Here is a 27211-nt window from a genome sequence, read left to right as displayed (position 1 = left end):
GGAGCTGCTCCCCAAGACTCCTGCTTGCTGTGCGGTGGGTGGGGAGGGAACAAAGAGTGGGGCTAATGTCAGGGTGTCCCCTTCCCCCTTGCTCCTGCACCCTGCTTACCCCATCTTCCATAGAACAGGGGGGACACACCAGGGCTCAGGACGGAGGGAGCTTGCAGCAGCTGTGGGTCTCAGCAAGCTGATCTAATTAACAAGGCAGTGTACTTAAAGGGGAAATGTGCTTATCTCCCTCCATTCCTGCTGCCTTGTAGAGTGAGAGAGATAACCCTTGAGGGCTCAGCCAATTGCTAGTTCATCATTTAGCAGTAAGGGAAATATCCCACCCTCTGACTCCTCCACCTCAACCAAGTTTCACAATCATCATCACTGTGTACCACTATTAAAGTGTCTTTAGAACTTATACTGTGTGTATGTATACATATATAATATAGTCTTTTGTCTGATGAAAAAAAATTCCCTGGAATCTTCCCCCTCATTTATATTAATTCTTATGGGGAAATTGGATTTGCTTAACATCGTTTTGCTTAAAGTCGCATTTTTCAAGAATATAACTATAACATTAAGTGAGGAGTTACTGTAAGGTAAGTCAACGGGAGAGTATCTCCCGTCAACCCAGCATAGTGTGGACCCTGCAGTAAGTCGACCTAAGCTACATTGACTCCAGCTACGTGAATAACATAGCTGGAGTTGCGTAGCTTAGGTCAATTTACCATGGAAGTGTAGACATAGTCTTAGGGCTCACTTTCACCGCAGTGTTAGCTGGAGATATAATTTGAGTGTAGTCCTTACCCTGACTCCTGTCCACACACAAAAGTCTCTAGCTTAAGTCAGTGCTTTAAACTCCAGGTAGCAGGCCTATCAGGAGTGTGGGTAGAAGCTTGAGTGCTGCTGATAGTTGAGCTAATAATGAAGTAGAAATGCAGCCACTTGGTGCTGCTGATCGGCTCACTCTGTGCAACTTGAGTGTAATTTTGCAGTGTGGCTGTTCTGACTCAAGCTAACTCTGCAGGGCAGATATATCCAGGATAGAACCGTTCACCAGCGAAATACCACGTACTAGAAATAATTGAGGTTTGGTGAATGCATTTGGATTTGGGCATATCTTCTGAAGCTGCTTGTGTACATTTTTCCTATGCTGACTCCTGTGAAGGGGCGTTCCATTTGTCAGAGATTTACTTTCCTTTTACTAGAGAACAGCTGTAAGACACCGTCACTTTAATAAAATTGCCCAGGAGGGTAAATGCTCCTCCTGTTTTTTTTATTAAGTACCTGATGTCTGTTATATATAACATCTTGTAGACTAACAGACATATTGGAGCATGAGCTTTTTTGGGTGAATACCCACTTCATCAGATGCTGTGTGGGTCCTTAATTTTGTGTGTTTTCTTTCAGTATTATTAAGTGTTACTAGAGGTGGCCCGCTGGATCTTGCAAACCACCAAAAAATGTGTTGCGTGCTTTTGTGGACAGCCCCTTACGACCCGTGAATGGAACCGGGCTTCCTAGCTCCCAGTGGGGTGGAGGAAGATTTTGCCCACTTGGGCACATGGCAGAGGTCAAGGCGTCAGACGCGAGGCGGGCGTGTATCTACTAGCTAAGCCACGTTGTGATTCCCCTGGCTCCACCCCCTCGCTTGGTTCTGCTGACAGCGCTCGCTCCTGGCCCCACCTCCCTCTGATAACCCCGCCTACAACCCTCCCTTTGTTCCTCCCTACCACAGGACTGGCAGCCTTATGGCCCCGCCCCTTTCATCAAGCCACGCCCTTTACTTTACTGGCTCCTCTCCGCTAGCCAAGCCACCTCGTTAGCTCCTCCCGCTTGCGGCTCCGCCCCATGGCCACGTTCGTTGGCTTGGCCCCGCCCAGCGGCAGCGCGTGCGCATGCGCGGCGCTCCGGCGGACATGGCGGCGGCGCTGTATGGCGGCGCGCGGGGCCGGCTGCTGTGGTGGCTGCTGGCGGCCGCGGCGCTGGCCCCGCGGCCGGCCCGGGCCCTGATCGAGGGCCTGTACTGCGGGCGGCAGGTGTGCTACGACGTGCTGGGCGTGAGCCGGGCCGCGGGCAAGGCCGAGATCGCCCGCGCCTACCGGCAGCTCGCCCGCCAGTACCATCCGGACCGGCACCGCGGGGAGCCGGCCGGGCCCGGCGGGGAGACCCTGCAAACGGCGCACGAGAAGTTCCTGCTCATCGCCACCGCCTACGAGACCCTCAAGGTGAGAGAGCGGGACCGCTGCCCCGGCCGGAGCCGCTCCGGTAAGAGACACCGCGGGGGGCGAGCGGGGGGCTCGAGCCGGGGGGAGTCCCTGGGGAGAGGGGCTTCCAGCCAGAGGTCAGGCTGTCTGGGGAAAGCTGAGGGAGAAGGACTAGCTTGTGGGAAGGGGGGCCCTGGGGATAGGTGGGGGAAGGGGGTGACACTTGCGGGGGGGCTCCCCACACTGAGGGAGTAGGGGGCTGGGCTGGGGGAGAGGAGGACAATAAGAGCACAGGCTGGGGAGCTGCAGGAATGGGGTGTGTCTCAGGCTGGAGGGGCCCACCCCGGTCAGGGGCCCGGCTGATGCCAGGGGTCGCAGTGAGGTGTATGGGGATGATGACTGACTGGGGTCTGGGCCAGGTTGGCTGCCCCTGGGATCCTGTTCCCATCAGCAGGCCTGTCTGGTCCTGGGATAATGGCCAGGTATCAAAATCCAACCTCTGCAGTTGGCACTAATTCACATCTTTGTAGGCACCCCCAGCAGAGAGGGGATGAACCACTGCCCCTTAGCTGTGGTCACAGCAGGTCAGGGCTGAGAAGCTGGTAGGGCAACATGGTGGAAGCAGACAGAGCAGCTGCCCTGTTTTGTGAATAGACCATATGTTCTTATAGAGGGCTAGGGCTCCACTAGAGTAAATTAATGTAAATGGCTTGACTGGGAGGAAACATGAGAAAAGTAAGTGTAGCTAAAGTAAAATAACAGAGGAATCGTTATGTTACTTTAAAAGTGTGATTAAAACCAACTGTTAGCATGGGGACCACATCACAACTGTGTAAAGTAAAGGTCACTTGCTTCCTAACCCTTTTCAAAACATGCATTTTACAATTCAGCATTTGTTACATAACTAACTTAGAGTGATGAAAAAGTGAGACCCACAGCTTTGTGTAGTATAGTTAAACTTGGGTGTAAAATAAGGAGGCAGGTACATGTCTGGTGCAGATATTACCTCCTAGATGACATGGTCTCACAGGAGGTTAGTACTTTTAAAGCCTCATGCTCTCCTCCACATCTCTGGGCTGATGAGAGCCTTCGGGAGAGTAGATCCAAGATGAATGCTGCTTCTCCCTCTCCCCTCTGTAGGGTTCCCATTTTGGCTTCTGCAGAATATGAGGGGTTAGGGGGAGGAAGCCAGCTGGATTAATCCAGATATCACTCCTGTCCTTTCCCTCCTCTCCCCCCCCAAAAAAAATCTATAGAAGAAAATTTCATACATGACTGTCTTGTACCTGTGTGACATCCATAGTGAGAAGAAATCCCTAGAAGTACAGCTCCTACAGAAGTTATGCTTTTCTTCTTCTCTGGGCGGGATGTTCTCACATAGTGAATGAAAGGGTATATGTGTGAAGAATGCATTGTGGTATTTTTCTTTTAGGGTGTGATTTGTGCTGCATTTGCCTGGATCTTATTTACTGCAGCCTATCCATATAATTTTTTATAATAGGAGATTCATCATAAGTACTTGTACACTGTTTGATTTCTCACTAAATGATTGATTTGTGCATCTGGGAATGGAGACACTCTCCTTTTTCTCTTTTCCCCCCCCAGCCCATATCAACTCCACACAAAAGACCAAATAAGTAACAATCTATTTGGATGCCCCCTAAACACTTCGAATAAATGGAGTTGTGCTACAGTGCATAGTATAACATTTTGTATTTGAAGGCTATAGAAAAAGGTGCATTTTAGAGATTCCAATATAGCTGTCATTTTATAATCTTACTGGAGGAACATCAGAGGGAGAAAAGAAATTTACTGTACTGGTGTGTGTGAGCATGAAATACCAAAGAAACCTGCCACAGTAGCATTTAACTTCAAAAGGGGAACTACATAAAAGCAAGGAGGCTAATTAAATAGAAATTAAAAGAATCAGTCATGAGTGAAATGCCTGCAAGCTGCATGAATTTTTTTAAAAATACCATAATGGGTGTTCAAGCTATATATGTACCACAAATAGGGAAGAAAAAAAGTAAGAGGACCAAAAAAATGCCAGCATCGCTAAACAACAGAGTAAAAGAGACAGAGACAAAAGACATCCTTTAGAAATTGGAAGTCTAATCCAACTGAGGAAAATGGAACGAACATAAACTCTAGCAAGTGAAGTGTAAAAGTATAATTAGGCATCCTGAAAAAGAATTTGAAGAGCAGCTAGCAAAGGACAAAAACTGACAGTAACAATTTTTGAAGTACATTGGAGGCAGAAATCTGCCAAACAGTCAGTGGGGCCATTGGATGGTCAAGGTGCTAAATGAGTACTCAAAGACAAGATCATTGGGAAGAAGCTAAATGATTGCTTTGGTCTTCACTGCAGAGGATGTGCAGGTGATTCCCACACCTGAGACATTCTTTTTAGGTAACACATCTGAGGAACTGTCCCAGGTTGAGGAGTCAGTAAGAGAAGGTTTTGTAACAAATTGATAGATTAAACAGTAATACGTCCCCAAGACCAGATAGTATTCACCCAAGATTTCTGAAGGAGCTCAAATATGAAAATGCAGAACTACTAACTGTGGTACGTAACCTATCACTTAAATCAGCCTCTGTACCTGATGACTAGCAGATAAGCTAATGTGATGCCAGTTCGTTTTTTTTTAAAAAGGCTCCAGAGGCAATGCTGGTAAACCCAACTGCAGTACCTGGCAAATTGGTTGAAACTATAGCAAAGAATAGAATATCAAAGACATAGATTAACACAATATGTTGGGGAAGAGTCAACACTGCTTTTTTAAAAGGGAAATCCTGCTTCACCAAGGTGTTAGAATTCTTTGAGGGTTCAACAAATGTATGGACAAGAGTAATCCAGTGGGTGTAGTATACTTGGACTTTCAGAAGCCTTTGACAGGGTCTGTCTCCAAAGGTTCTTAAGCAAAGTAAGGAGTCATAGGCTAAGAGGGAAGATCCTCTCATGGATCAGTAACTGATTAACAGAAAACAAAGGGTTGGAATAAATGGTCAGTTTTCACAGTGGACAGAGGTGAATAGTGGGGTTCCCCAAGGATCTGTACTGCGACCAGTGCTGTTCTTCGTATTCATAAATGATATGGAAAAAGGGTAAACAGTGAGGTGGCAGAATTTGCAGATGATGCAAAAATTACTCGAGACACCTAAGTCCAAAGCAGACTGAAGAGTTTAAAAGGACCTCACAAGACTGGGTGACAAAATAGAAGATGAAATTGGATGTTGATAAATGCAACAGCAGTCAAAAAATCTAACAATGTTAGGAACCATTAGGAAAGGGATAGATAAGACAGAAAATACCATAATGCCACTATATAAATTTGTGGCGTGCCCACACCTTGAATACTGCATGCAGTTTTGGTTGCTCCATCCCAAAAAATATACATTAGAATTGGAAAAAATACATTATTAGGGATATGGAGCAGCTTCCATATGAGGGGAGATTAGAGACTGGGATTGTTCATCCTGGAAAAGAGAGAAATTGGGGGTGGGAGGGAAGAGATATGATAGAAGTCTATAAAATTGTGAATGGTGTAGAGAAAGTGAATAAGGAAGTGGTGGTTACCCCTTCACATAATAGAAGACCCAGGGGCCACCCAGAGAAATTATTAAGCAGCAGATTTAAAACATAAGGAAGTACTACTCACAATGCACAGTGAACCTGTAGAACTTGTTGCCAGAGGATATGTTGTGAAGGCCAAAAGTAGAACGGGGTTAAAAAAAAAAAAGAGAGAGAGAAATTCATAGACGATATGGCTATTATTCAAGACAGTCAGGGTTGCCAACCCTACGTGGGTATTCACCCACGAAAGCTCATGCTCCAAAATGTCTGTTAGTCTATAAGGTGCCACAGGATTCTTTGCTGCTAAACCTCTGGCTGCTAGAAGCAGGGACTGGACGGCAAGGAATGGATCACTTGATAAACTGCCCTGTTCTGTTTATTCACTCTGAAGCATCTGACACTGGCCACTGTTGGAAGACAGGATACTGAGCTAACTTGGAGCATTGATCTGACCCATTATGGCCATTCTTATGTAAAAATGATGTTTATTTCTGCTGTATTTTCCAGATTGTCATTTTGCCATATGTTGTGTGACCATCTAATGATCCTCATAGAATGCTAGCCTTCAGCAGTATAGAGTTAAAATTGTGATATAACCATAACTCTCATGAGCAGGCTTCAGGAAAATCAGTGTAATTTAACGTCATTTCCTTGTTCCATACACTTAAAAATATTTCATTAATTATTCTGTAAGAAATTGACTATAAAAAATGTCAATCCAAAGGGGAAGTGTTCCAAAAATGAAACAAATTGAAACAAACCAGATATAGGAGGGTAGAATGGAAATACCCTTTCAATTGTAACTGAAAGGGTACTTTGTAATTTTCGTTTTTGTTTATTCCTGCCAATATTGACATTGCAGACTACAGAAGGGTACCCAGGTAAGCAAGCATCAGGGGCCTTATTTATTTGTGAAGAGTCTCTTACTGAGAGAAATTCAAGGACCTTTGCTTGCAAAAGCAATTAGGGCTACCTATTAAGCTCAAAAGCAATGGGTTTTCTCTCAAAAATAGTGCTACTTTAGGACTGCATGCAAACTGTACAGTCTCTTCCACACCTTTCCTTTTTTCCTTTGGAAGGCTTCTTCATTCCATTACCAATAAAATTAGGCATATTCAGACTGGTAGCTCTGATTTTGCAAACAAAGTACAGTAGAACCTTTAAGATACAAACACTGGAGTTGCAGACTTTCCGGTGAACTGGACACCCTGTGGAACTGGAAGTCATAAATCAGGCAGCAGCGGAGACCAAAAAACCAAACAAACAGCAAATACTGTACTGCCTCTGGACTTCAGTCATGGAGCTCAGGGCTTCAGCTGCACAGAGGGTTGGGGCTGCAGCTGTTGAGGAGGGCATGTCAGGGCTCAGGGCGGGGGAGATGGTGCTTGGGGCTTCTGACCGTCAGGAGCACTGGAGCTCGGGGCTTTAGACTGGGGGAGGAGTGCTGGGGCTTGGGGCTTCAGCCCTGCAAGGGGCGCTGGGGCTTGGGGCTTTATCTACGAATGGAGTGCCGATTTCAGCACTGGTGCTCCCCCTGTAGCTGAAGCCCCAAGCCCTGGTGCCACCTACCTCGTCACGCCCCGCTGAAACCAGGAGCAGGGCTGAAGCCCCAAGGGTCAGAAGTCTAACCTCTTCAGAGTTACGGAACACTTCAGAGTTACGGACAACCTCTATTCCTGAGGTGTCCATAATTCTGAGGTTCTACTGTATTGTCTTTCAGTTGAAACTTCCCGTAACTCTCATAATGTATTAATCCCTAGATATATTATGGATACATTTGCTGTATCAATATTTGAGTTAGCTTTAAAGTTTTTAAGCTACTAACTGGGTGGCAAGGTAAAAAGTTGCTGCTGAAGAAAATAAATATGAACAAAGTCAAGTAAAATGTGTAAGCACTCTAAAGGGTATAAAAACATCTTGTATTTCATCTGGAAATAGTCCTCATCTCCAATTGTAGCAAACTACATTCACTGGAGTCAAATTAATCCCCTGTACCCAACTTCCAGACACTTAGAGCATTGCATTTGGTATGTTCATCCAGGTATCCTCTCAAAAAAATTCAGAACTGTGATTTTTTAAATTAATACTAACGTTACAAGTAGTGTCTGAGATTCTTATAACTGGAAGAAAGATGAGAGAAAAATCTACTTTTACAGTTTGTTTTGTCAAAGTTAGAATCAGGACTCACAATTTGTCAGACCACTCTGTTTATTAGCGCAGCGCTCCGCCAATAACATTCAGAATATGTGAGTGGCCATGCAAGACCCAAACAGTCTTATTTATACAGATAAAAGAGCGGGAATTAGACAAAGGGACAAAGAAAGCAAAACAGGAAAATTCACCTGGGGCACAGCATGCATATCCTATTTCCTTACTAACTGTTATCGATTTAAGGCTAATACTTCACCAATTGCCCTTAAACGGTGCAATTGTTCTATGTTAATGTCTGTATTCCTGACACCTGGTTGTAACATTCCAACATCTTTGCTTAAAGATACAGACAACATTTCTTTAATCCTTTCTATTTTCACAATATAATTCATTCTACTTTCACAATCCCTCCTTTTGGTCAAGCGCACGCCATGACCAACAATTACTGGGTTCCACAAATTAACCGTTCCTTATCTCTTAGTTCATCAGCGATATTCAAAATCATCATATTAGCACTCTCTTTTGGGGCAGCCATCTGGGTGACACAATTCTAGATACAACAGGAGATTAACTGAAAGCATACAAAAATCACTAAGATTCCAAACAGGATAGTTAGGGCTCCCTGAAACAACCAGTTTCCTATGCCAGAGAAATTGAACAGGTTACTTAGCCACTTGCATAAAGAACTCAGCTCTTCATTAGGAAGATATGCGATTTGTTCTAAGTGGCTATAGCGATCTATTACCTCATTGGTATTGTATAAACATACAACATTGTTTTCCAGTGAGAGCACAGGTCCCTCCTTTGGCCGTCAGCACTATGTTCAATGCCTGATGGTTCTGGAGGGCCACCTGTCCGATCGCCCCTGTTTCTTTGGCCAGGGCTCTTAAACTTTCTCTGGTTTTATTTGCCATTATTTAACTACTTAGGAGCCTTTTTTTTTTGCCTGGTGTATTGCTCCCCCAAGTGGGATAAAGGAACTGCCAATAGCCTCTTCCAGGTGTCATGACTGTTCCATATTGTGTTAAACGGACAAGGTCCTCCAGTGAGGTCTGGGGAACTGAGTGGGATAGCCAGGACAGGAACACCAGTTTGAGAGTGGGCTGGGATGTGGCTGCAGACCCAGCATTTAGAAATAATAAGGGTCTGAGCTATCCACACTTGCTGCTGGATAAAAGAATTGTCCTTGTGGATTCCCCAGACCTTAAGATACCAGCAGCCGAAGAACAGGCACCACCAGAGGCGCATGTTGGAGGCAGGGCCCTTCTGGTTCTGACAACCTCAACTGAGGGAACTGCAGTCACAGTTTTATGTCCACCAGACAGCAGGCGCTAAGCTCACTGCTGCTTCTTCTTGGGCCTTGCTTTATGTAGTCATCTGCTTCTGGCAACCCTTACGAGAGCGTAGATTGTAAGTTATTGCAGGCTGTTCCTCTACGTCTTCTTCTGGAGTAAAAAAAAATTGACTCTGCGTGGTCCTGGGGTGGTGGTTGGTTCACTGGGAGTGGTGCATTCTTACACCGCGAAGCATGTATCCACTCTGAGATGCCAGACAGTTTAACAGCTGTCCCTTGACTCTGGCTGTAACAATGGCCTTCACACCTTGTCTTTTCCTGATGCATACATTCCTCATTCACACAAACAGATTGAGAATACAAACAGTAGTATTTTATATAGAACAAAAAAAAGGCATTGCAAATTAAACCTTGCTAAGTTTTACAATTGATAACTAAGACAATTTACATTGAGACCCAGGCCTTCAATGTTTCTCTAATTTACTTAACACAGACACAATAGAGAATCCTGTCTCTTACTATTTTAAATACTATTTTAAATTTTAAAACAAAGAGTTAGAGGGGCCCCAATTTGTAATGCATATGGGAAAACAGAATCTTGTAGTCCCAGGGGGTCAGTTCTTTCTGCTATTTAAAAAAAAGTGGCTAGCGGGATGAAATCAATTATACTTTAGTTCTTATGGGACATTATAAAATCCTGCTCCTACATATCCCCCTTTTGACACTAAGATTATTAATCGCCAGTGTCACTTCTTATTTAGTCCACATAATAGAAAATACTGGGAGGTGATTTGGGCCTGTGGCTTTAGCTTTACATACATTTGTTTTATCCACCAGCACATTTTAAACATTTCAATTAAACACATACAATTTAAAACCAAAAACAATTAGGGGTAGTAACATTAGTATGCCAGTAGTTGTGGGAGACCATCCAGAAAATATGTTATACCAATGGTAAGCTGTTATGCTTTTCTGCAGTGACAATTTTTAACATATCCCCATTTGCGTGTATAATATGAATAGTCCAGTTTTCCACATTGTTTTATTTATTTATTTATTTAGGACCCATGTCACCTTTTTACCTTTTAACAGATGATTGGTAATTGTTTGCCATTCAATGCCAAGATTGATAGAGAACTCAGGTAAATCAGTGCTTACAGTAAGCTGAGACTCTGTTGTTGTTGTTGTTGTTGTGGCAAATAGTAAATGTGATTATTGGTAAACACAGTACTTACATTACATTTACATTTGTCTTCTGGTGGGTTGCTAACACTTTTTAAACACTTTTCCCCAAGAATTAACACATACACATAGTCCATTATACAGTACTTTGGATTATCTGAAAGACAAAAAGAACAGTTTTCTACCCCTTTTGGGGTGGCATTGATTATTGCTTAAAGATTCCATTCTTTTACAAATACCCTTCCTGACTGCAGGCAAAACAGAGGAATTACCCCATATTTTCCTGTGGTTTTTTTTTTTTAGGCAGGCCAGGTTTTAATGGCTTCTACATTTTAAGGGTTATGCAAAAATTATTCCACCGTTTAGTTATTAAATTCATGAGGTGGTGTACCTTCAGTTTTGCCTTTTATATAGCAGACCAAGTTTGTAATGTTTTTCCTGCTGTGTTAAGCTTTAAGTTTATTCACAGGTAATAGCTGAGAAGCATCATTACCATATTACTTTAAAGGATTTTTCCAAAAATCATACACACTACAAGTTGTTACAGGGGTACTCACTAACATTAAAGTTATTTTAATGTTTAATATTAACAGTAACATTAGCATCAAATCTATTAAAGGTATCTTGTTATACCATGCCTTTTATGTAAGCAGTTTGTTTGCTGACCAGGTATGTTCTTTATTTGCAGCTTCGTTTGTGCTGGCAGTTCTCACCTTTCTTTATCAGTTAGGTAATTTGCATCAACACAGGCTAGGCTTTTGGATTCAAAGCCATCAGCAGAGCTCAGAGACTCTGTCTTAACACACAGGGATCTGAAAAAGAAAACACAGCCTATTGCGGCTCTTTTTGGAGCCCTAATAGGATTTTAATTTAGCAGCATGTTTCATTTGCTTTTTTTTTTTTTACATCCCTTTCTACAATATACGCTGCACATGTCCTACGGAAAATGCACATTCTTTCTATACTATAACTTTTCAAAAACATTAGCCATATTAATTTTTACATAAGGTATAACTGTTTGTTTTGTTTTTACAGAGTTTTCATGTACTTTTATTAAAGTGACAGTCTGATTACACAGAGTCATTTTAAGGCTCAGTGTTTTTAACATTGCTTCTTTTTGTTTTGTGCACCTCACCTCTGCTGTTGCTTCAGAGGGTCACTGTTAATTTCTTATTCTGTCATTACAGCTCTTATCTGCTATTGTTACAAAAAAAAAAAAACAAACCAAACAAACAAAAAGACTCCAGAATCTCTACCTATTCTCCTGATTCTGACTGCCCTATTGCAGCCATGACTTGGTCTTTATTTCAAAACATTTTAATTTTTGTAAAGAATCAAGTTACCCCTTAAGGGTTAAATGCTAAAGCCCAAAGCCAAACAACACTAATTACCTGTGTCTTGCAAACAGGTCTGTCAGTTTTGCAACTTTGAATTAAAGAGTCAAATGAATTTTTAGTGGCATTAAAAACAAAATCAATTTATCTTACACTAGTGGCATTAAAAACAAAATCAAAATCAATTTATCTTACACCTACAAAACAGTAGTTTTACAAACCAGATGTGTTGGTTTAGTTTCTTAGAACTTTACATATTTTCACAGACAAATAGATACATACACATTTTCTTTTCCTTAACATTTTTTTTTTACACTGCTTTGTTTTTGCATAGCTGTGTATATATATATATATATGGATTATTTACAGGCACTCTTCTGGAAAAGGGCCCATTTTCCCTTCAGAATGGCTGCAAAGAAATCAAGAATTCTTTCTCTTTAACATGGTCCTTTTTAACATTTTCCACAAAATTTAACTGCTTAATTCTCTCCAGCCTCTATAGAGTCAATTTTTACTCTCTTTCCTTAAATCACTTGTTTATGTCCCAAAATGACACCTTTATCACCTCAGATTTCATCATTTTAAGTATTGTTCCAGGGATTTATGCCTGCACTTACTGCCTTTTTTTTTTTTTTTTTTACTTCTGACACTATGCCCTTAGGGCTTCCAACCTGTTTTTCAGTTTCTTTATCTGTTGCTTGCCTGCTTGTCTGGGCCCGATCCTGCTTTTTTTTTCATTGAACCATTTGTGAGTGATATTGTGGTCATTTCACAATTTTGAAAGAAATGCTCAAGGAAAGGGACCAGGAAGGGTGGGGGCTAGTTGAGGAGCTCCCCCCGCCCCCAGCCTTGCTGAATTGGTAGTGGGACACTATAAAGAATCAGTTTCTGAGGCAGATAAAGGGGAACAGAACAAGGGACTTTTTGTCCTTTTTACAATGAGATGGGAGTATTAAGGGGTTTGGATCGATCCGGGGTTTGGAGAACGGGGTAAAGGGGAGCGCTCGGTCTAGTGGTGGGAGAGGAGGCTTTTAATAAAGCTTTTAACTTATTATTTGAATAAGTGAGAGAGGCCAGTTTTCATTTTGTCCACCTATGATTTGCCTCTTGCCACCACTGCATGAAACGATTAACCTCTCCTTTAGCAAATTTAGTTTTAGGTTGGCCGAGTTTGTCCTTTAAGACGTCCACTCAGTCTTTGTTCCAAGATTTTAACAGTGGCCACTGAGTTTTGGGATCCCCCTGAGTTAGCCTAGACCATTTTCCCAGAAATTTACAGGAGTCTGGACCCTTTTTACAGGAGTCTGGACCCATCCTAAATACATAAAATGAGCCGGCGTTCATTTAGGGAACTGTCCCGACTTAGACGTCTGTTTACCAATACAGGAGGACTTCACACACCAATCACACAAGAAGGAAATTCAGGTTCCTCAGAGCGATGCCTGCTGCAACACACAAAAGGAGCCCACAGGCTACTGCCTCAATTGCCCTTGCTTTCACACCAGGGGTTTTACCCAAAGTGCGGTGCGGCTGCAATTGTGCAGATTCCACTCACTCAGACCGCGGGGACAGGAACCCCTTGGTCAGCCGATCCCCAGACAGAGACGGCACCCAGACTCAAACACTCCACAAGAGGACAGATAGACACAGAGACAGGACAGTCCTCAGTCCGGACAAAATACAGAAATAATTACCTGACCAGATTCCTGATGTCAGATCCCGGGATCCCTACCAGAACAGAGTGGGAACCAACAGGTTCGATGGCGTAGACCTCACTGTGGCTGTGCGCCTTTCCGCTCTAGTGGGGGACCGCTTGGGCCAAACGCCCAGGTGCCGGCTGCCACGGTCATCCCACAAAAACAGTCAGGAATCACACAGCCCCAGTGAAGACGGTTGCCATCTCGGTGGAACCTCCAAATTGTCAAAGTTAGAATCAGGACTCACAATTTGTCAGACCACTCTGTTTATTAGCGCAGCGCTCCGCCAATAACATTCAGAATATGTGAGTGGCCATGCAAGACCCAAACAGTCTTATTTATACAGATAAAAGAGCGGGAATTAGACAAAGGGACAAAGAAAGCAAAACAGGAAAATTCACCTGGGGCACAGCATGCATATCCTATTTCCTTACTAACTGTTATCGATTTAAGGCTAATACTTCACCAATTGCCCTTAAACGGTGCAATTGTTCTATGTTAATGTCTGTATTCCTGACACCTGGTTGTAACATTCCAACATCTTTGCTTAAAGATACAGACAACATTTCTTTAATCCTTTCTATTTTCACAATATAATTCATTCTACTTTCACAGTTTACTTTGTGCTTTTGGAAACACTGCTTTCCCCTGTTTGGCTTCCCTATCCGGCAGTAGGGAGGAGGAAGATAGTTTAAAAAAAAAGAAAACTAAAATGTAATCATTCATAAATTAGCAGCGGGTGTTGTGGAGAACAAGCATAATATGTGAAATGACCCAACAATTTTTAAAAGTAATATTCCAGACTTTTCAAGTTAAACATGTTCCTTTTAAACGGTGAGAAAAGTAATGAATTCAGGATCAGAATGGCTGTAGTGATTTCTGAGGAAAGATTATAATGGCCAGATAGGTGTAGCTTGGCTAAGCCACAGCTAAGGGATGAAGTAAAAGATACAGGAGCAGGTATAAATACATGAAAGGATGGGGGTTGCTTTACCAAGTGTTAAGTCAGTGTAACGAGATAAAATAATTAACAGCAGGATACTAAGGGAGGAAAAAATAACTTTTGAAGTGGTAAGAGAGTAGCCCATTACAGACAATTGACAAGAAGGTGTGAGTAACAGTAGGGAGAAATTAGCATTGGGGAAATTAAATTTAGGTTTTGTAGTGACCCAGCCACTCCTAGTCTTTATTCAGGCCTTCATTCAGGTCTGATGGTATCTAGTTTTCAAATTAATTCCAGTTCTGCAGCTTCACGTTGGAGCCTGTTTTTGAAGGGTTTTTTGTTGTTGAAGAATTCCCACTTTGAGGTCTGTTATTGAGTGGCCAAAGAAATTGAAGTGTTCTCCTACTGGTTTTTGAATGTTACGATTCCTGATGTCAGATTTGTGTCCATTTATTCTTTTGCATAGAGGGCTCATTCACCTGCACATCTACCAATGTGATATATGCCATCATTGCCAGCAATGCTCCTCTGCCATGTACATTGGCCAAACCGGACAGTTTCTGCTGGGAATGGTTGGATCATTACAAAACCTAAACTTAATTTCCCCAATACTAATTTCTACCTACTGTTATTCACACCTTGTCTGTAATGGGCTACTCTTTTACCACTTCAGAAGTTATTTTTCCTCCCTTTGTATCCTGCTGTTAATTATTTTATCTCATTAGACCAGGGGTGAGCAAACTTTTTGGCCCAAGGGCCACATCGGGCTTGGCAACTGTATGGAGGGTGGGTAGGGAAGGCTGTGCCTCCCCAAACAGCCGGCCTCTGCCCCCTATCTGCCCCCTCCCAGTTCCTACCCCCTGACTGCCCCCCTCAGAACCCCCAACCCATCCAAACCCCCCTGTTCCTTGTCCCCGACTGTCCCCTCCCAGGACCCCCACCCACTATCCAACCCCCCCAACTGCCCCGACCCCTATCCACACCCCTGCCCCTAACTGCCCCCGGGATCCCACCCCCTTATCCAAACCCCTCCCGGCTTCCTGTCCCCTGACTGCCCTCCCAACCACTATCCACATCCTCGCCCCCTGACAGGCCCCCCGGGACTACCAACCCTCCCTGTTCCCCATCCCCTTACTGTTCCCTCAGAACCTCTGCCCCATCCAACCACCCCCTCCTCCCTGACTGCCCCCACGACCCCACTGCTCCTTTACCAAAACCCCCCGCCCCCTTACCAACAGCAGGAGCTCGCAGCCACTACACCCAGCCAGAGCCAGCTGTGCTCCCCACACTGCCCAGCGGGAGCAGCAGGCCAGAGCATGGTCCACGTGGTGGCATGGCAGTGGGGGAGAGGCTGGGGACTAGGCTAACTGGCTGGGAGCTCAGGGGCCGGGCCAGGCCGGGCTGTAGTTTGCCCATGTCTGCGTTACACTGATCTAACACTTGGTAAAGCAATCCCCATCCTTTCATGTATTTATACCTGCTCCTGCATCTTTTACTTCGTACATCCGATGAAGTGGGTTCTAGCCCACAAAAGCTTGTGCCCAGATAAATTTGTTAGCCTCTGAGGTGCCACAGGGACTCCTTGTTTTTTTGTTTTTTTTTTTTTGCTGATCCAGACTAACACGGCTACCGTTGAAACCAGCTAAGGGATGGAGAGTGTAATCTACAGATATTTTACGGGAGAAAGAAGAGAATTATGCTGGATGGTACAAAGGGTATAACTAAGACTAATTAAATGTAATTAAGAGATGAGATGCGTAGGCAAAATACCAGGAAAATGTTGAGAATGTGGGATCCGTTAGGCCGTGGAAATCTCCCAAAGGAAATGGTAGCAGTCCTGTCACTTGGTGCATTTAATATTAGACTGCCCCCAAAAAACTGAAAAACATATGCACACTCCTAAAAAACAGAGTATTTTAAAACAAAACAAAAACCCTCACCTTGTATTGACTCTGAGATGGATTAGAACCAACTAATACCAACTGTGTGCTTAGTATGTGGCTGTCAAATGCTTAACTGTTTAAAAATGAAATTTCTTCAGACAAGGCCAAGTATGCATTACTTAGGGCTACATATGTGTTTTAGAATAAACACGTTTAGGTTACCAGAGTACAGGAAAAGATCTGAAGAATTTTCATAATACCTGGAAAGCAGTAGCTTCTTATTGAATATTAAAAATTGAATTTTTTTTAAAAAGTTTTCCCCTGTCTTCCATATAGAAATCAGGCTAGCACAGTTTTACAACAGTTTTGTGGCTAGCGATGTTGTAACAGTAAAGTAATTTTCGTAACCAAAAATCACTTCACTACCAAGCCATCTTATGAAATATTCTATGTGATACTGATTAAAAGCTTAAGGATGCAAACCTACAAAATTTTGTTTTAACTTTTCTTGCCAGGATGAAGAAACACGTAAAGATTATGATTACATGTTGGATCATCCTGAAGAGTATTACAGCCATTATTATCACTACTACAGCAGGAGATTGGCACCTAAAGTGGACGTCAGGATAGTGATTCTAGTCACCGTATGTGCTATCTCTGTGTTTCAGGTGAAATATATTTATGCTTATTATGACTATTATATTGAATTTCTAAACTGGAGAATAGTAAAAGCTGAAATCTAGATTCCTTTACCATTAGTCAGTTACTGAGTGTTTTTTCTTCAATTGTACAAGTAGAACGTTCTATTGTTTCTGCTTAAGTGTGGTCTACTATCATTGGTGTGCTGGACAGATATTTGTCCAGTCATAGAAATCTGTATCCTGGACCAAGGCTGGGCAGTTAGTGGTATTAACTTCTTTGTTTGGGGGTTTTTTTGGTACCATAATTTAAAGGATAAGAAACTTGCACTGCTGGAGAAATAATCTAGTTCGATGGTTCAAAAAAATTTAAAGGCTAAACAGTCCATCTCAACAGTAGGAGCTAAATTATTGCTCAGTGTTAGACTGAGCTAATTTCTCATTTTTGTATCAGTGTTTTAAGAAGCTAATTTTGAAATTCTTATTGAAAGAATGTTCATAATGACTGATGTATTTAAAACAATCATGCTCCTGATTTCATAGTAGCCATTAAAATAAGAATTAGCTTCAGTCAGTGAAGTCTTGCTCTTAAAATGCATGTATTTTGCTGTATAGAAATTTGGAAATATTTCCTTTTGGATAAGGAAATAACTCTGTATACATCTTTGAGCAATTGTTTAAATAGAATAAATTTCTTAACTCTTTTCTTTAACACTTCGCATTACGTATATTGGAGTTACTTGCTCAAGACATTCTATAAAAGATAAAATGTCCAATAGTTAATATGCTGTAGCTGAAGAAATGATTGAACCTTGCTATCTGATGGTCCAGATGTCTCTCTCAGCATTTCCCCCCAAATAACCCAACTAGGAGCTTTTGATTCCGTAATGCTTATGGCACCATATGCAGATCAGTAGCTGTCGTAGAGTTCTCACCCTCCAAGCAATGTTCACTTGAACTGATAGATCCCTGAAGGCTTATACAGCTACATATCCTACTTCTCCTCAAGCCTACTTGGTTCTGATGGTGAAATAGCACCCATCTCTCCTCCTTTTCCTGGGGTATAAATGGGGAGATTCGTTTTTGCCTGAAATTTTCTAAACTGGAAAATAGTAAAAACTGAAGTCTAGATTCCTTTACCATTAGTCTGCTACTGAGGTTTTGATGATTGCAAAGCCAACATAACCTCACATCTAAATCTATTTGGCTTTCGTTTGCTCTCTGCTATAGCTATTGCCTTAATGCAAGAGTTGATCTTTCCATAAGTTGCACTTCACATCTTTCACTAAGGAAGTGTTGCCCCAGTAAGACTTTGATAACTATTTGGGTGAATTACGCAGAGAAAAGGCTGTTTTTTCTCATCTTTTTAGCCTTATTTTGTCTGTTGTCCCCTCCTGTCATAAACAGATAGCAAAGGGTTAATGTCTCTTTCACTTGAAGCACCTGACCAGAGGACCAATCAGGAAACAGGATTTTTTTTTCAACTCTGGGTGGAGGGAAGTTTGTGTCTGAGTCTTTTTTCTGTCTGCCTGCTTTCTCTGAGCTTTGGAGAAGTAGTTTCTGCTTTCTAATCTTCTGTTTCCAAGTTGTGAGTACCAAAGAGTTTGTTTCTTTTGTATTTACATGAATATAGTGGCTGAAGTGCTTTGATTTGTGTTCTTTTTGAATAAGGCTGTTTATTCATATTTCTTTTAAGCAATTGACCCTGTATTTGTCACCTTAATACAGAGAGACCATTTGTATGTATTTTTCTTTCTTTCTTATATAAAGCTTTCTTTTAAGACCTGTTGAAGTTTTCTTTACTGGGAAATTTCAGGGAAATTGAGTCTGTACTCACCAGGGAATTGGTGGGAGGAAGAAGTCAGAGGGAAGTGTTTTTTTTTGTTCCAGGACTGGAATTAGAGGGGGTGGAATCCCTCTGTTTAGATTCACGGAGGTTGCTTCTGTGTATCTCTCCAGGAGCACCTGCAGGGGGGAAGGGAAAAAGTATTATTTCCCTTTGTTGTGAGACTCAAGGGATTTGGGTCTTGGGGTCCCCAGGGAAGGTTTTTCAGGGGGACCAGAGTGCCCCAAAACACTCTAATTTTTTGGGTGGTGGCAGCAGTAGCAGCTCCAAGCTGGTAACTAAGCTTGGAGGTTTTCATGCTAACCCCCATATTTTGAACGCTAAGGTCCAAATCTGGGACTAGTAGAGTTATGACACCTCCTCACTCAAGAATGAAGCAAAATATGGAAGGGGATTGAGTCTTGTAAAGCAAATCCTGTCAAGTTAATAAGATTGCCTTTACATAAACTGTTTGTTTAACCATTTAAAATGGTTAGCGCCACTTCTGATGTACTGTACTACTGCTTTAGTTGCAAATCCAAGATAATTAAAAATCTTTAAGAACGTTTTTGTCCAGTAGAAAACAGTGAAACAGTTTAACATGACATTTTAAGCTAAGGTGTATTGTGTGTCAATCTAAACAGTGACTCGTAGTCCTGTAATACCATAATATGGACTAGCTACAGTGGGTAAATCCTCTGATACTGAACTGGAGAATTAGAATTAAGGTCCCAAATTATTTAATGCATTGAAGTTTGCAAACCATAATTCCATTTGTATCAAACTTCTGCTGATAGTGATGTTTGTATGTGGGAGAAATGATCTCACCAAAATAGGGTTCCACTGTACTGGACAAGAATAGAATTTCTGTCAAGCAGCAAACTCAAAATGTCCCCTATTGTACCATCATTGCTTGTGGCAGTATGCATTGAGTGAAGAAATTCTGCATACTCATCAAACAAATGTATAAGCAGCTGAGCCACAGTGTTTTAGTATGGAAGAAAAGCATTTTCTTAACTGTTGTCGTATTCTGTAGCAAGACATGATGCTTCTGGTAAATTAGGGTATGTCTACACTATGGGATTATTCCGATTTTACATAAACCAGTTTTGTAAAACACTTTGTATAAAGTCGAGTGCACACGGCCACACTAAGCACATTAATTCGGTGGTGTGCGTCCATGGTCTGAGGCTAGCGTCAATTTTTGGAGCGTTGCACTGTGTGTGGGTAGCTATTCTGTAGCTATCCCATTGTTCCCGCAGTCTCCCCCGCCCATTGGAATTCTGGGTTGAGACCTCAATGCATGATGGTGCAAAAACAGTGTCGCGGGTCATTCTGGGTAAATGTCGTCACTCATTCCTTCCTCTGTGAAAGCAACGGCAGACAATCATTTCGCGCCCTTTTTCCCTGGATTGCCCTGGCAGATGCCACAGCACGGCAACCATGGAGCCCGTTCAGCTTTTTATTACTGTCACTGTATGTCTACTGGATGTTGCTAACAGACGCGGTACTGCAGCGCTACACAACAGCATTCATTTGCCTTTGCAAGATAGCAGAGACAGTTATCAGTTGTTCTGTACCATCTGCCTGCCATTGTAAATTGGCGATGAGATGACGGTTATCAGGCTTTCTGTACCGTCAGCTGCTGTCATGGGTGCCCCTGACTGAGGTCGGCCGAGGGCGCAAAGACAAAAATGGGGATGACTTCCCGAGTCAATCCCTCCTTTATGGTATCTAAAAATAGTCAGTCCTGCCTAGAATATGGGGCAAGTGTACTAGAGAACCAGTGTATAAGAGAACCAGAGAGCACAGCCGCTCCGTGTCAGATCCCACAGAAATGATGAGCTGCATGCCATTCTAGGGGGTACCCCTGCAACAACCCCACCCGCTGCTTCCCTGCTTCCGCAACCCTCCTGGGCTACCGTTGCAGTGTCCCCCCTTTTGTGTGATGAAATAATAAAGAATGCAGGAATAAGAAACACTGACTTGTTAGTGAGATAAAATGAGGGGGAGGCAGCCTCCAGCTGCTATGATAGTCCAGGCAGTACAGAATCTTTTCTTTACACATGAAAGGGAGGGGGCTGATAGAGCTCTGCCCTCAGTTGCTATGATGAAGACAGTAACCAGCCATTCTGAACCATCTACTGGGAATGACTGGGAGTCATTCCTATTTTTACCCAGGCGCCCCCGGCCGACCTCACCTGAGGCCAGCCAGGAGCACTCACGGGCTGATGATGACGACGGATAGCAGTCATATTGTACCGTCTGCCACCAGGGAAGGGAGGGGAGAGGATACTGCTGTTCACTGCTGCAGCATCGAGTCTACCACCAGCATTCAGTAGACATAGGGTGACATTGAAAAAAGTCAAGAAACGATTTTTTTCCCTTTTCTTTCACAGGGGGGAGGGGGTAAATTAATGAGCTATACCCTGAACCACCCTGGACAATGTGTTTGACCCTACAGGCATTGGGAGCTCAGCCAAGAATGCAAATACTTTTCGGAGACTGCTGGGGACTGTGGGATAGCTGGAGTCCTCAGTACCCCCTCCCTCCCTCCCTCCATGAGCGTCCATTTGATTCTTTGGCTTTCCGTTACGCTTGTCACACAGCACTGTGCTGTGGACTCTGTATCATAGCCTGGAGATTTTTTTCAAATGCTTTGGCATTTCGTCTTCTGTAATGAAGCTCAGCTAGAACAGATTTGCAGCGGTCAGATCCAGTATCTCCCGCACAGTCCATGCTGGAGCTCTTTTTGGATTTGAGACTGAATCGCCACCTGTGCTGATCTGAGCTCTACGCTGAGCAAACAGGAAATTAAATTCAAAAGTTCGCGGGGCTTTTCCTGTCTACCTGGCCAGTGCATCCGAGTTCAGATTGCTGTCCAGAGCAGTCACAATGGTGCACTGTGGGATACCGCCTGGAGACCAATACCGTTGATTTGCAGCCACACTAACCCTAATCCGATATGGTAATACCGATTTCAGCGCTACTCCTCTTGTCGGGGAGGAGTACAGAAACCGGTTTAAAGAGCCCTTTATATCGATATAAAGGGCCTCGTTGTGTGGACGGGTGCAGCATTAAATCGGTTTAAACGCGTAGTGTAGACCAGGCCTCAGTTTCTAGAATAGGCCCTGCAAGCTTCCCCCATTGCTCTGTAAATTCTTTGTATCTCTGTAAGAATAAACATAGCAGTTGCTAGTATACTGGGTTTCATTAATAATGTGGGGTTAAAAACCTGTCACTGAGGCAGAGAACATCAGCAGGAAAGGTTGCTAATGTAATCCACAGGATAATCCTTCAATATGAAAATAACTTCTATCTGATATAATACATGGTTATTATGAAAATTAATCTCTCACTATCTTACTACTGTTGTAAACGCATTCTACCTGTCATTAAAAAGAATGAAATTAAATGTTATCAGATTCTTCTTTTCCTTGTACATTCTAGATTGTGAAATATGTTTTCTTTAGCAGAATGAGCGCAGGGTTGGAGCCGAAGAAGTAAAGAGTTCTAATCCTGGGTTTAACAGTGCTAACACATTGTGGCATTTGTTCTCCATCCAGTAGTTGGCCCACAAAGAGATTTGAGTCTGCAGTTGGTGTTAAGCCAAGGGAACCTGATCCTTCAGCTTAGGCAGGATAATCACACTTTTCAGGCCCCACAGAAGACCCTTTCTGGACAGGGATGTTTTTAGACTGGTGTTGCTACTGACTTGCTGTAAGACCGTGGGCAGGTCAGTTCACCCCTCTGCATCTATCAAATGGGGATGCTACCACTTTTACTAAATGATTATTATGTACCAGAGGTCGTGGATTATCTTATGTCTTCCTTCTGTTTTCTTTGGCCATGTCTACATCTAAAGTTTTGCAGCGCTGGTTGTTACAGCTGTATTAGTACAGCTGTATAGGGCCAGCGCTGCAGAGTGGCCACACTTACAGCAACCAGCGCTGCAAGTGGTGTTAGATGTGGCCACACTGCAGCGCTGTTGGGCGGCTTCAAGGGGGGTTCCGGGAACGCGAGAGCAAACCGGGAAAGGAGACCAGCTTCGCCGCGGTTTGCTCTCTCGTTCCCGGAGCCACCCAGCAAACCGCAGGGAAGGAGACCTGCTTGCTCTGGGCTCTGGGAACGAGAGAGCAAACCGGGAAAGGAGACCCGCTTCGCCGCGGTTTGCTCTCTCGTTCCCGGAGCCCCGAGCAAGCAGGTCTCCTTCCCTGCGGTTTGCTGGGTGGCTCCGGGAACGAGAGAGCAAACCGCGGCGAAGCGGGTCTCCTTTCCCGGTTTGCTCTCGCGTTCCCGGAGCCCAGAGCAAGCAGGACTCCTTCCCTGCGGTTTGCTGGGTGGCTCCGGGAACGAGAGAGCAAACCGCGGCGAAGCGGGTCTCCTTTCCCGGTTTGCTCTCGCGTTCCCGGAGCCACCCAGCAAACCGCAGGGAAGGAGTCCTGCTTGCTCTGGGCTCCGGGAACGCGAGAGCAAACCGGGAAAGGAGACCCGCTTCGCCGCGGTTTGCTCTCTCGTTCCCGGAGCCACCCAGCAAACCGCAGGGAAGGAGACCTGCTTGCTCTGGGCTCCGGGAACGCGAGAGCAAACCGGGAAAGGAGACCCGCTTCGCCGCGGTTTGCTCTCGCGTTCCCGGAGCCACCCAGCAAACCGCAGGGAAGGAGACCTGCTTGCTCGGGGCTCCGGGAACGAGAGAGCAAACCGGGAAAGGAGACCAGCTTGATTACCAGAGGCTTCCTCCTTCCACGGAGGTCAAGAAAAGCGCTGGTAAGTGTCTACATTGGATTACCAGCGCTGGATCACCAGCGCTGGATCCTCTACACCCGAGACAAAACGGGAGTACGGCCAGCGCTGCAAACAGGGAGTTGCAGCGCTGGTGGTGCCCTGCAGATGTGTACACCTTCAAAGTTGCAGCGCTGTAACTCCCTCACCAGCGCTGCAACTTTCTGATGTAGACAAGCCCTGTGTTAAAGCTACTGCTGAAACTAACAAGCTATTACTTTTTTCTATTCTAGTTCTTCAGCTGGTGGAGTAGCTACAACGAGGCCATTAACTACCTAGCTACAGTGCCAAAATATCGTATACAAGCATCTGAGATTGCCAAGCAACAGGGCCTACTGAATAGGGCTAAAGAAAAAGGCAAAAACAGACGGTCTAAGGAAGAAATCCGTGAGGAAGAGGAAGAAATAATCAAAGACATTATCAAAAATAAAATAGATATAAAAGGCGGCTATCAGAAGCCTAAAATATATGATATCCTTCTATTCCAAATCCTCCTAGCTCCTTTTTACTTATGCAAGTATATAGCTTGGTATTGTTGGTGGATTTATTGTTTTAATATTAAAGGGCGAGAATATGGTGAGGAAGAGAAGCTGTATATCATACGCAGGTACATGAAAATGTCACAGTCTCAGTTTGACAGTCTGGAAGATAATCAGAAAGAGACGTTCCTGGAACGGCAGCTATGGATAAGAGAGAACTATGAGGTGAGTAGTTGTGTCATGTTGTGAAAATGAACGTTAAATGCCCAATTTATCCAGCTTAAAACCTGGTGTTCTCCCAGGGTGTCTATTGTGGTTGTACTGCCTGTAAGACTATGATTCATTTCTAGATATCGCTCATTAAGCTGGAGCTTTTTGGCAATGAGATTCAGGTTTTCTGATCAAAGACAGTCTTTGCTCATCTATCAATGTGCTAGAATATCACCCTTATAAATTAAAAACACCTTTTTAACACAACCATTATAAATGCTGGGGGCAAAACGGGGTGTGGGGTGGAGGCTGACAGCTTGCAACGTCCCATGTAATAACCTCGCAGCCCCCTGAGGGGTCCCAACCCCCAGTTTGAGAACCCCTGCTCCAAAGTAAGTGTTTATCCAAACCATTTGAGATTGTTTTTTATCACTCTACCAATTCAGCTAGTTCCTGACTCTGCCCTCTTTACCCTTCAGTAGTTCCTGACTTGCAGTGATCCAGGGTCTGACATACTTCTTGCAGGGCGTGGCTGTTTTATTCAAGTATAGCGCTCCATTGTTCCAGATCAGAGACTCCACACAATACACAAGCTCCGTGCCCTGGTCCTGAGGATGTTCCAAAGCCTATTACTTTGATTTAAGTACTGACTCTGCTTCTTGTTGTACAAGACGCAAGTGAAAGATTATCCTTGTACCAAGGAATTTGTAAGTGAGAACACATTAGGAGCCCTCATAGCTCTTTAGCACAGTAAATCTATATTTAAACGTTTTCTGCCTTACTGTGTTGCTGTGGTGATTTTATGACTATTGAGAGCAGTACTTCATATTTTGTAACTGTGCCACATAATATCTACAGTTAGCCAGTCTAGGGTGCAGAGTTCTTCAAATCTCTTGTGCAGAAAAACTTCCGTTACCATTAAGACACCATGCAGTTATCCACTGTTGGAGATCAATCCTATTGTCTGTGTAACTAGAAAGAGGCTAGCTAGTTCAGCAGCCGGTGGAAAAAATACTAGGAGCTGAAAGAATCACAGTAGCAGCAGTGCCAAATTTCAGACCTAGATAAACAGGCTTGAAAAAGTTTGTGAAGTCTTGATCATGGGGAAGTTAACTGTACACGTGACTTCCACACGGCATGGTGGCTTTTTCATAATGTAATGGAGGGAAAATTTTCAGTCTAGACCCAAGATTTACTGATCTTTTGAAACCGGTGTGTTTAGTACTGTTGTATCCCCTGAGGATGTTATATTTTAAAGATTAGATTGAACTGGTGCCCCGTACACCTCCCCACCCCGAAAATAGCTATCAGCATTTGCTTAGAATTTCCTGGCAATTAAAATATCCAGTTATAATTCTAATCCTAATGCATCAAATGTGATGATAAAGGCATTTACTTCCACAGCTAGACAGATTAAAAAAAAATAAAAACATCAGATTTAACCACATTCCAAAATTTGTCTAATTAGGCTTGACTACAGAAGGACACAAGTATGAAAACAACTGGAGGAAACTGTTAAGTCAGTGCCTCTAGTTACTACACTGAATATTTCCTATACTGTAAAGGGTTTGCTCAGTGTCCTGAGTATTGCCTGTCTTTGTTGCTGTGAATAGTATTGTCTCCTGCACAAGCATGCGGCTTTTAGTTGATGTTCCTGGGTGTTTTACAATGCATTCTTTAAGGGCTTAATAAATTCGAGATAAAGCCAAATACTGCTCTTACACCACCATAGACCCTAAATCCAAAGTAACTCAACTGAAGTTAATGGAGCTCTGGGCCAAATTCTGCATTCCACCAGCAATCTGAGACTGACCTGACTCTATAGCAATCTGGAGTGTATGGTTTAAAAAAAAAAAAAGGGTCTGCAATTTGATTCATTGTAATAGCTGGAATAGCTCTTGCCTCTAGTATGAGGCTCGCCTTGAGAGCAGACTTTTTCTTGGACTTTATTTAAAGTCACTTTTTCTTACTCCTATCCAGGTCTACAAGCAAGAACAAGAGGAAGAGCTAAAGAAGAAGATGGCCATGGACCCTCGATGGAAGAGATACAGGCGGTGGATGAGGAATGAAGGACCTGGAAGATTAACGTTTATTGATGACTGAAGGCTGTTGAACAATGTACAGTACTGATAAACCTGACTTGCAAAAAATTTTGGTAACTAAATTTTCAGAGTTTTATCTGCTGTGCCTCGGCAGTGATCTAAAACTCAGGAATAATTTCATCAGGCAGAAAATTAGTACAAGTTTACCATTTTTATAAATAAAAGTGAATCTGTTAAACAGAGACTTAGTTCATTGTTTATATTCTACTTGCTTGTGGAGCTGGAGTTCCTTGTTTAAAGAAGTGTTTCACATGAAAGCTGTAAGAACAAATGCCAACCCAACTATACCTTACACCCTTCATCAAGAAAGTTTTGGAAGTCTCCTAGCTGCATTTTTGTTTTGTCCCCTCTTTAAAACCATAAGGTTTGTACACTTGGTTGTTAGGGGTGTGTAAACACTCATGTAAAAATCTATAAGGGCAATTTTATGGCTCTTCATTTTTCCTCTCTAGCCCCATGCAAAAGCTTCCAAAATCCGAGTGATCTTGCCAAAATAGTATACTTGATGCAGACTGAGCATAATGGACTTATATTTGCCTTTTCCATGCCCTGTGCAGTTGGAATCATAGTCTTTATTAATTCTGGTAACAAGTGGAGCATGATTGTTCAGCACAAACAGGCCTTAATCTTTGTCCTGCAGAATGATACATTAAGCAGATTTTGCTAGACTCTTAGGTTTGGGTTTTAATCTTTGTACACTGAACTGTAGATACTTGTTTGGAACAAGTGTACCAGTATTCTACTAAATATGCCATATTACTTGCACCATAGTATTAGTATAAGGGAAACTAATCCTTTTGTTTAAAAGGGGCAATTTAATGCCTTATGTAAATAAAAAAAAGTTGATTATATTATAACCCAATCCGTTTCAAATTCTAAAACCAAATTAACATTTATAAATAAAATATTCTCTTTA

At 43.1% G+C, this 27211-nt stretch overlaps 1 protein-coding gene across 1 annotated transcript; it reads left to right on the top strand.

Moving 5' to 3' along the window:
* The first annotated feature begins 1910 nt into the window (after positions 1–1910).
* Positions 1911–27211, top strand: DNAJC25 (DnaJ heat shock protein family (Hsp40) member C25). Its single transcript, XM_050943187.1, has 4 exons — positions 1911–2219; positions 16775–16927; positions 23738–24208; positions 26174–27211. Exons 1-4 carry the CDS (start codon positions 1911–1913, stop codon positions 26294–26296), a joined length of 1056 nt encoding a protein of 351 aa, XP_050799144.1. The 3' UTR covers positions 26297–27211.

The sequence above is a fragment of the Gopherus flavomarginatus genome, chromosome 3 (assembly GCF_025201925.1).
Source record: "Gopherus flavomarginatus isolate rGopFla2 chromosome 3, rGopFla2.mat.asm, whole genome shotgun sequence".
Taxonomy (NCBI): Eukaryota; Metazoa; Chordata; order Testudines; family Testudinidae; genus Gopherus; species Gopherus flavomarginatus.
This window is presented reverse-complemented; position numbering and strand designations above follow the sequence as displayed.

Coding starts and splice junctions, on each gene's coding strand:
- DNAJC25 (XM_050943187.1), top strand. CDS start 1,911: ATGGCGGCGGCGCTGTATGGCGGCGCGCGGGGCCGGCTGCTGTGGTGG. Junction 2,220..16,774: donor CCGCCTACGAGACCCTCAAG/GTGAGAGAGCGG, acceptor TTTTCTTGCCAG/GATGAAGAAACACGTAAAGA. Junction 24,209..26,173: donor GGATAAGAGAGAACTATGAG/GTGAGTAGTTGT, acceptor ACTCCTATCCAG/GTCTACAAGCAAGAACAAGA.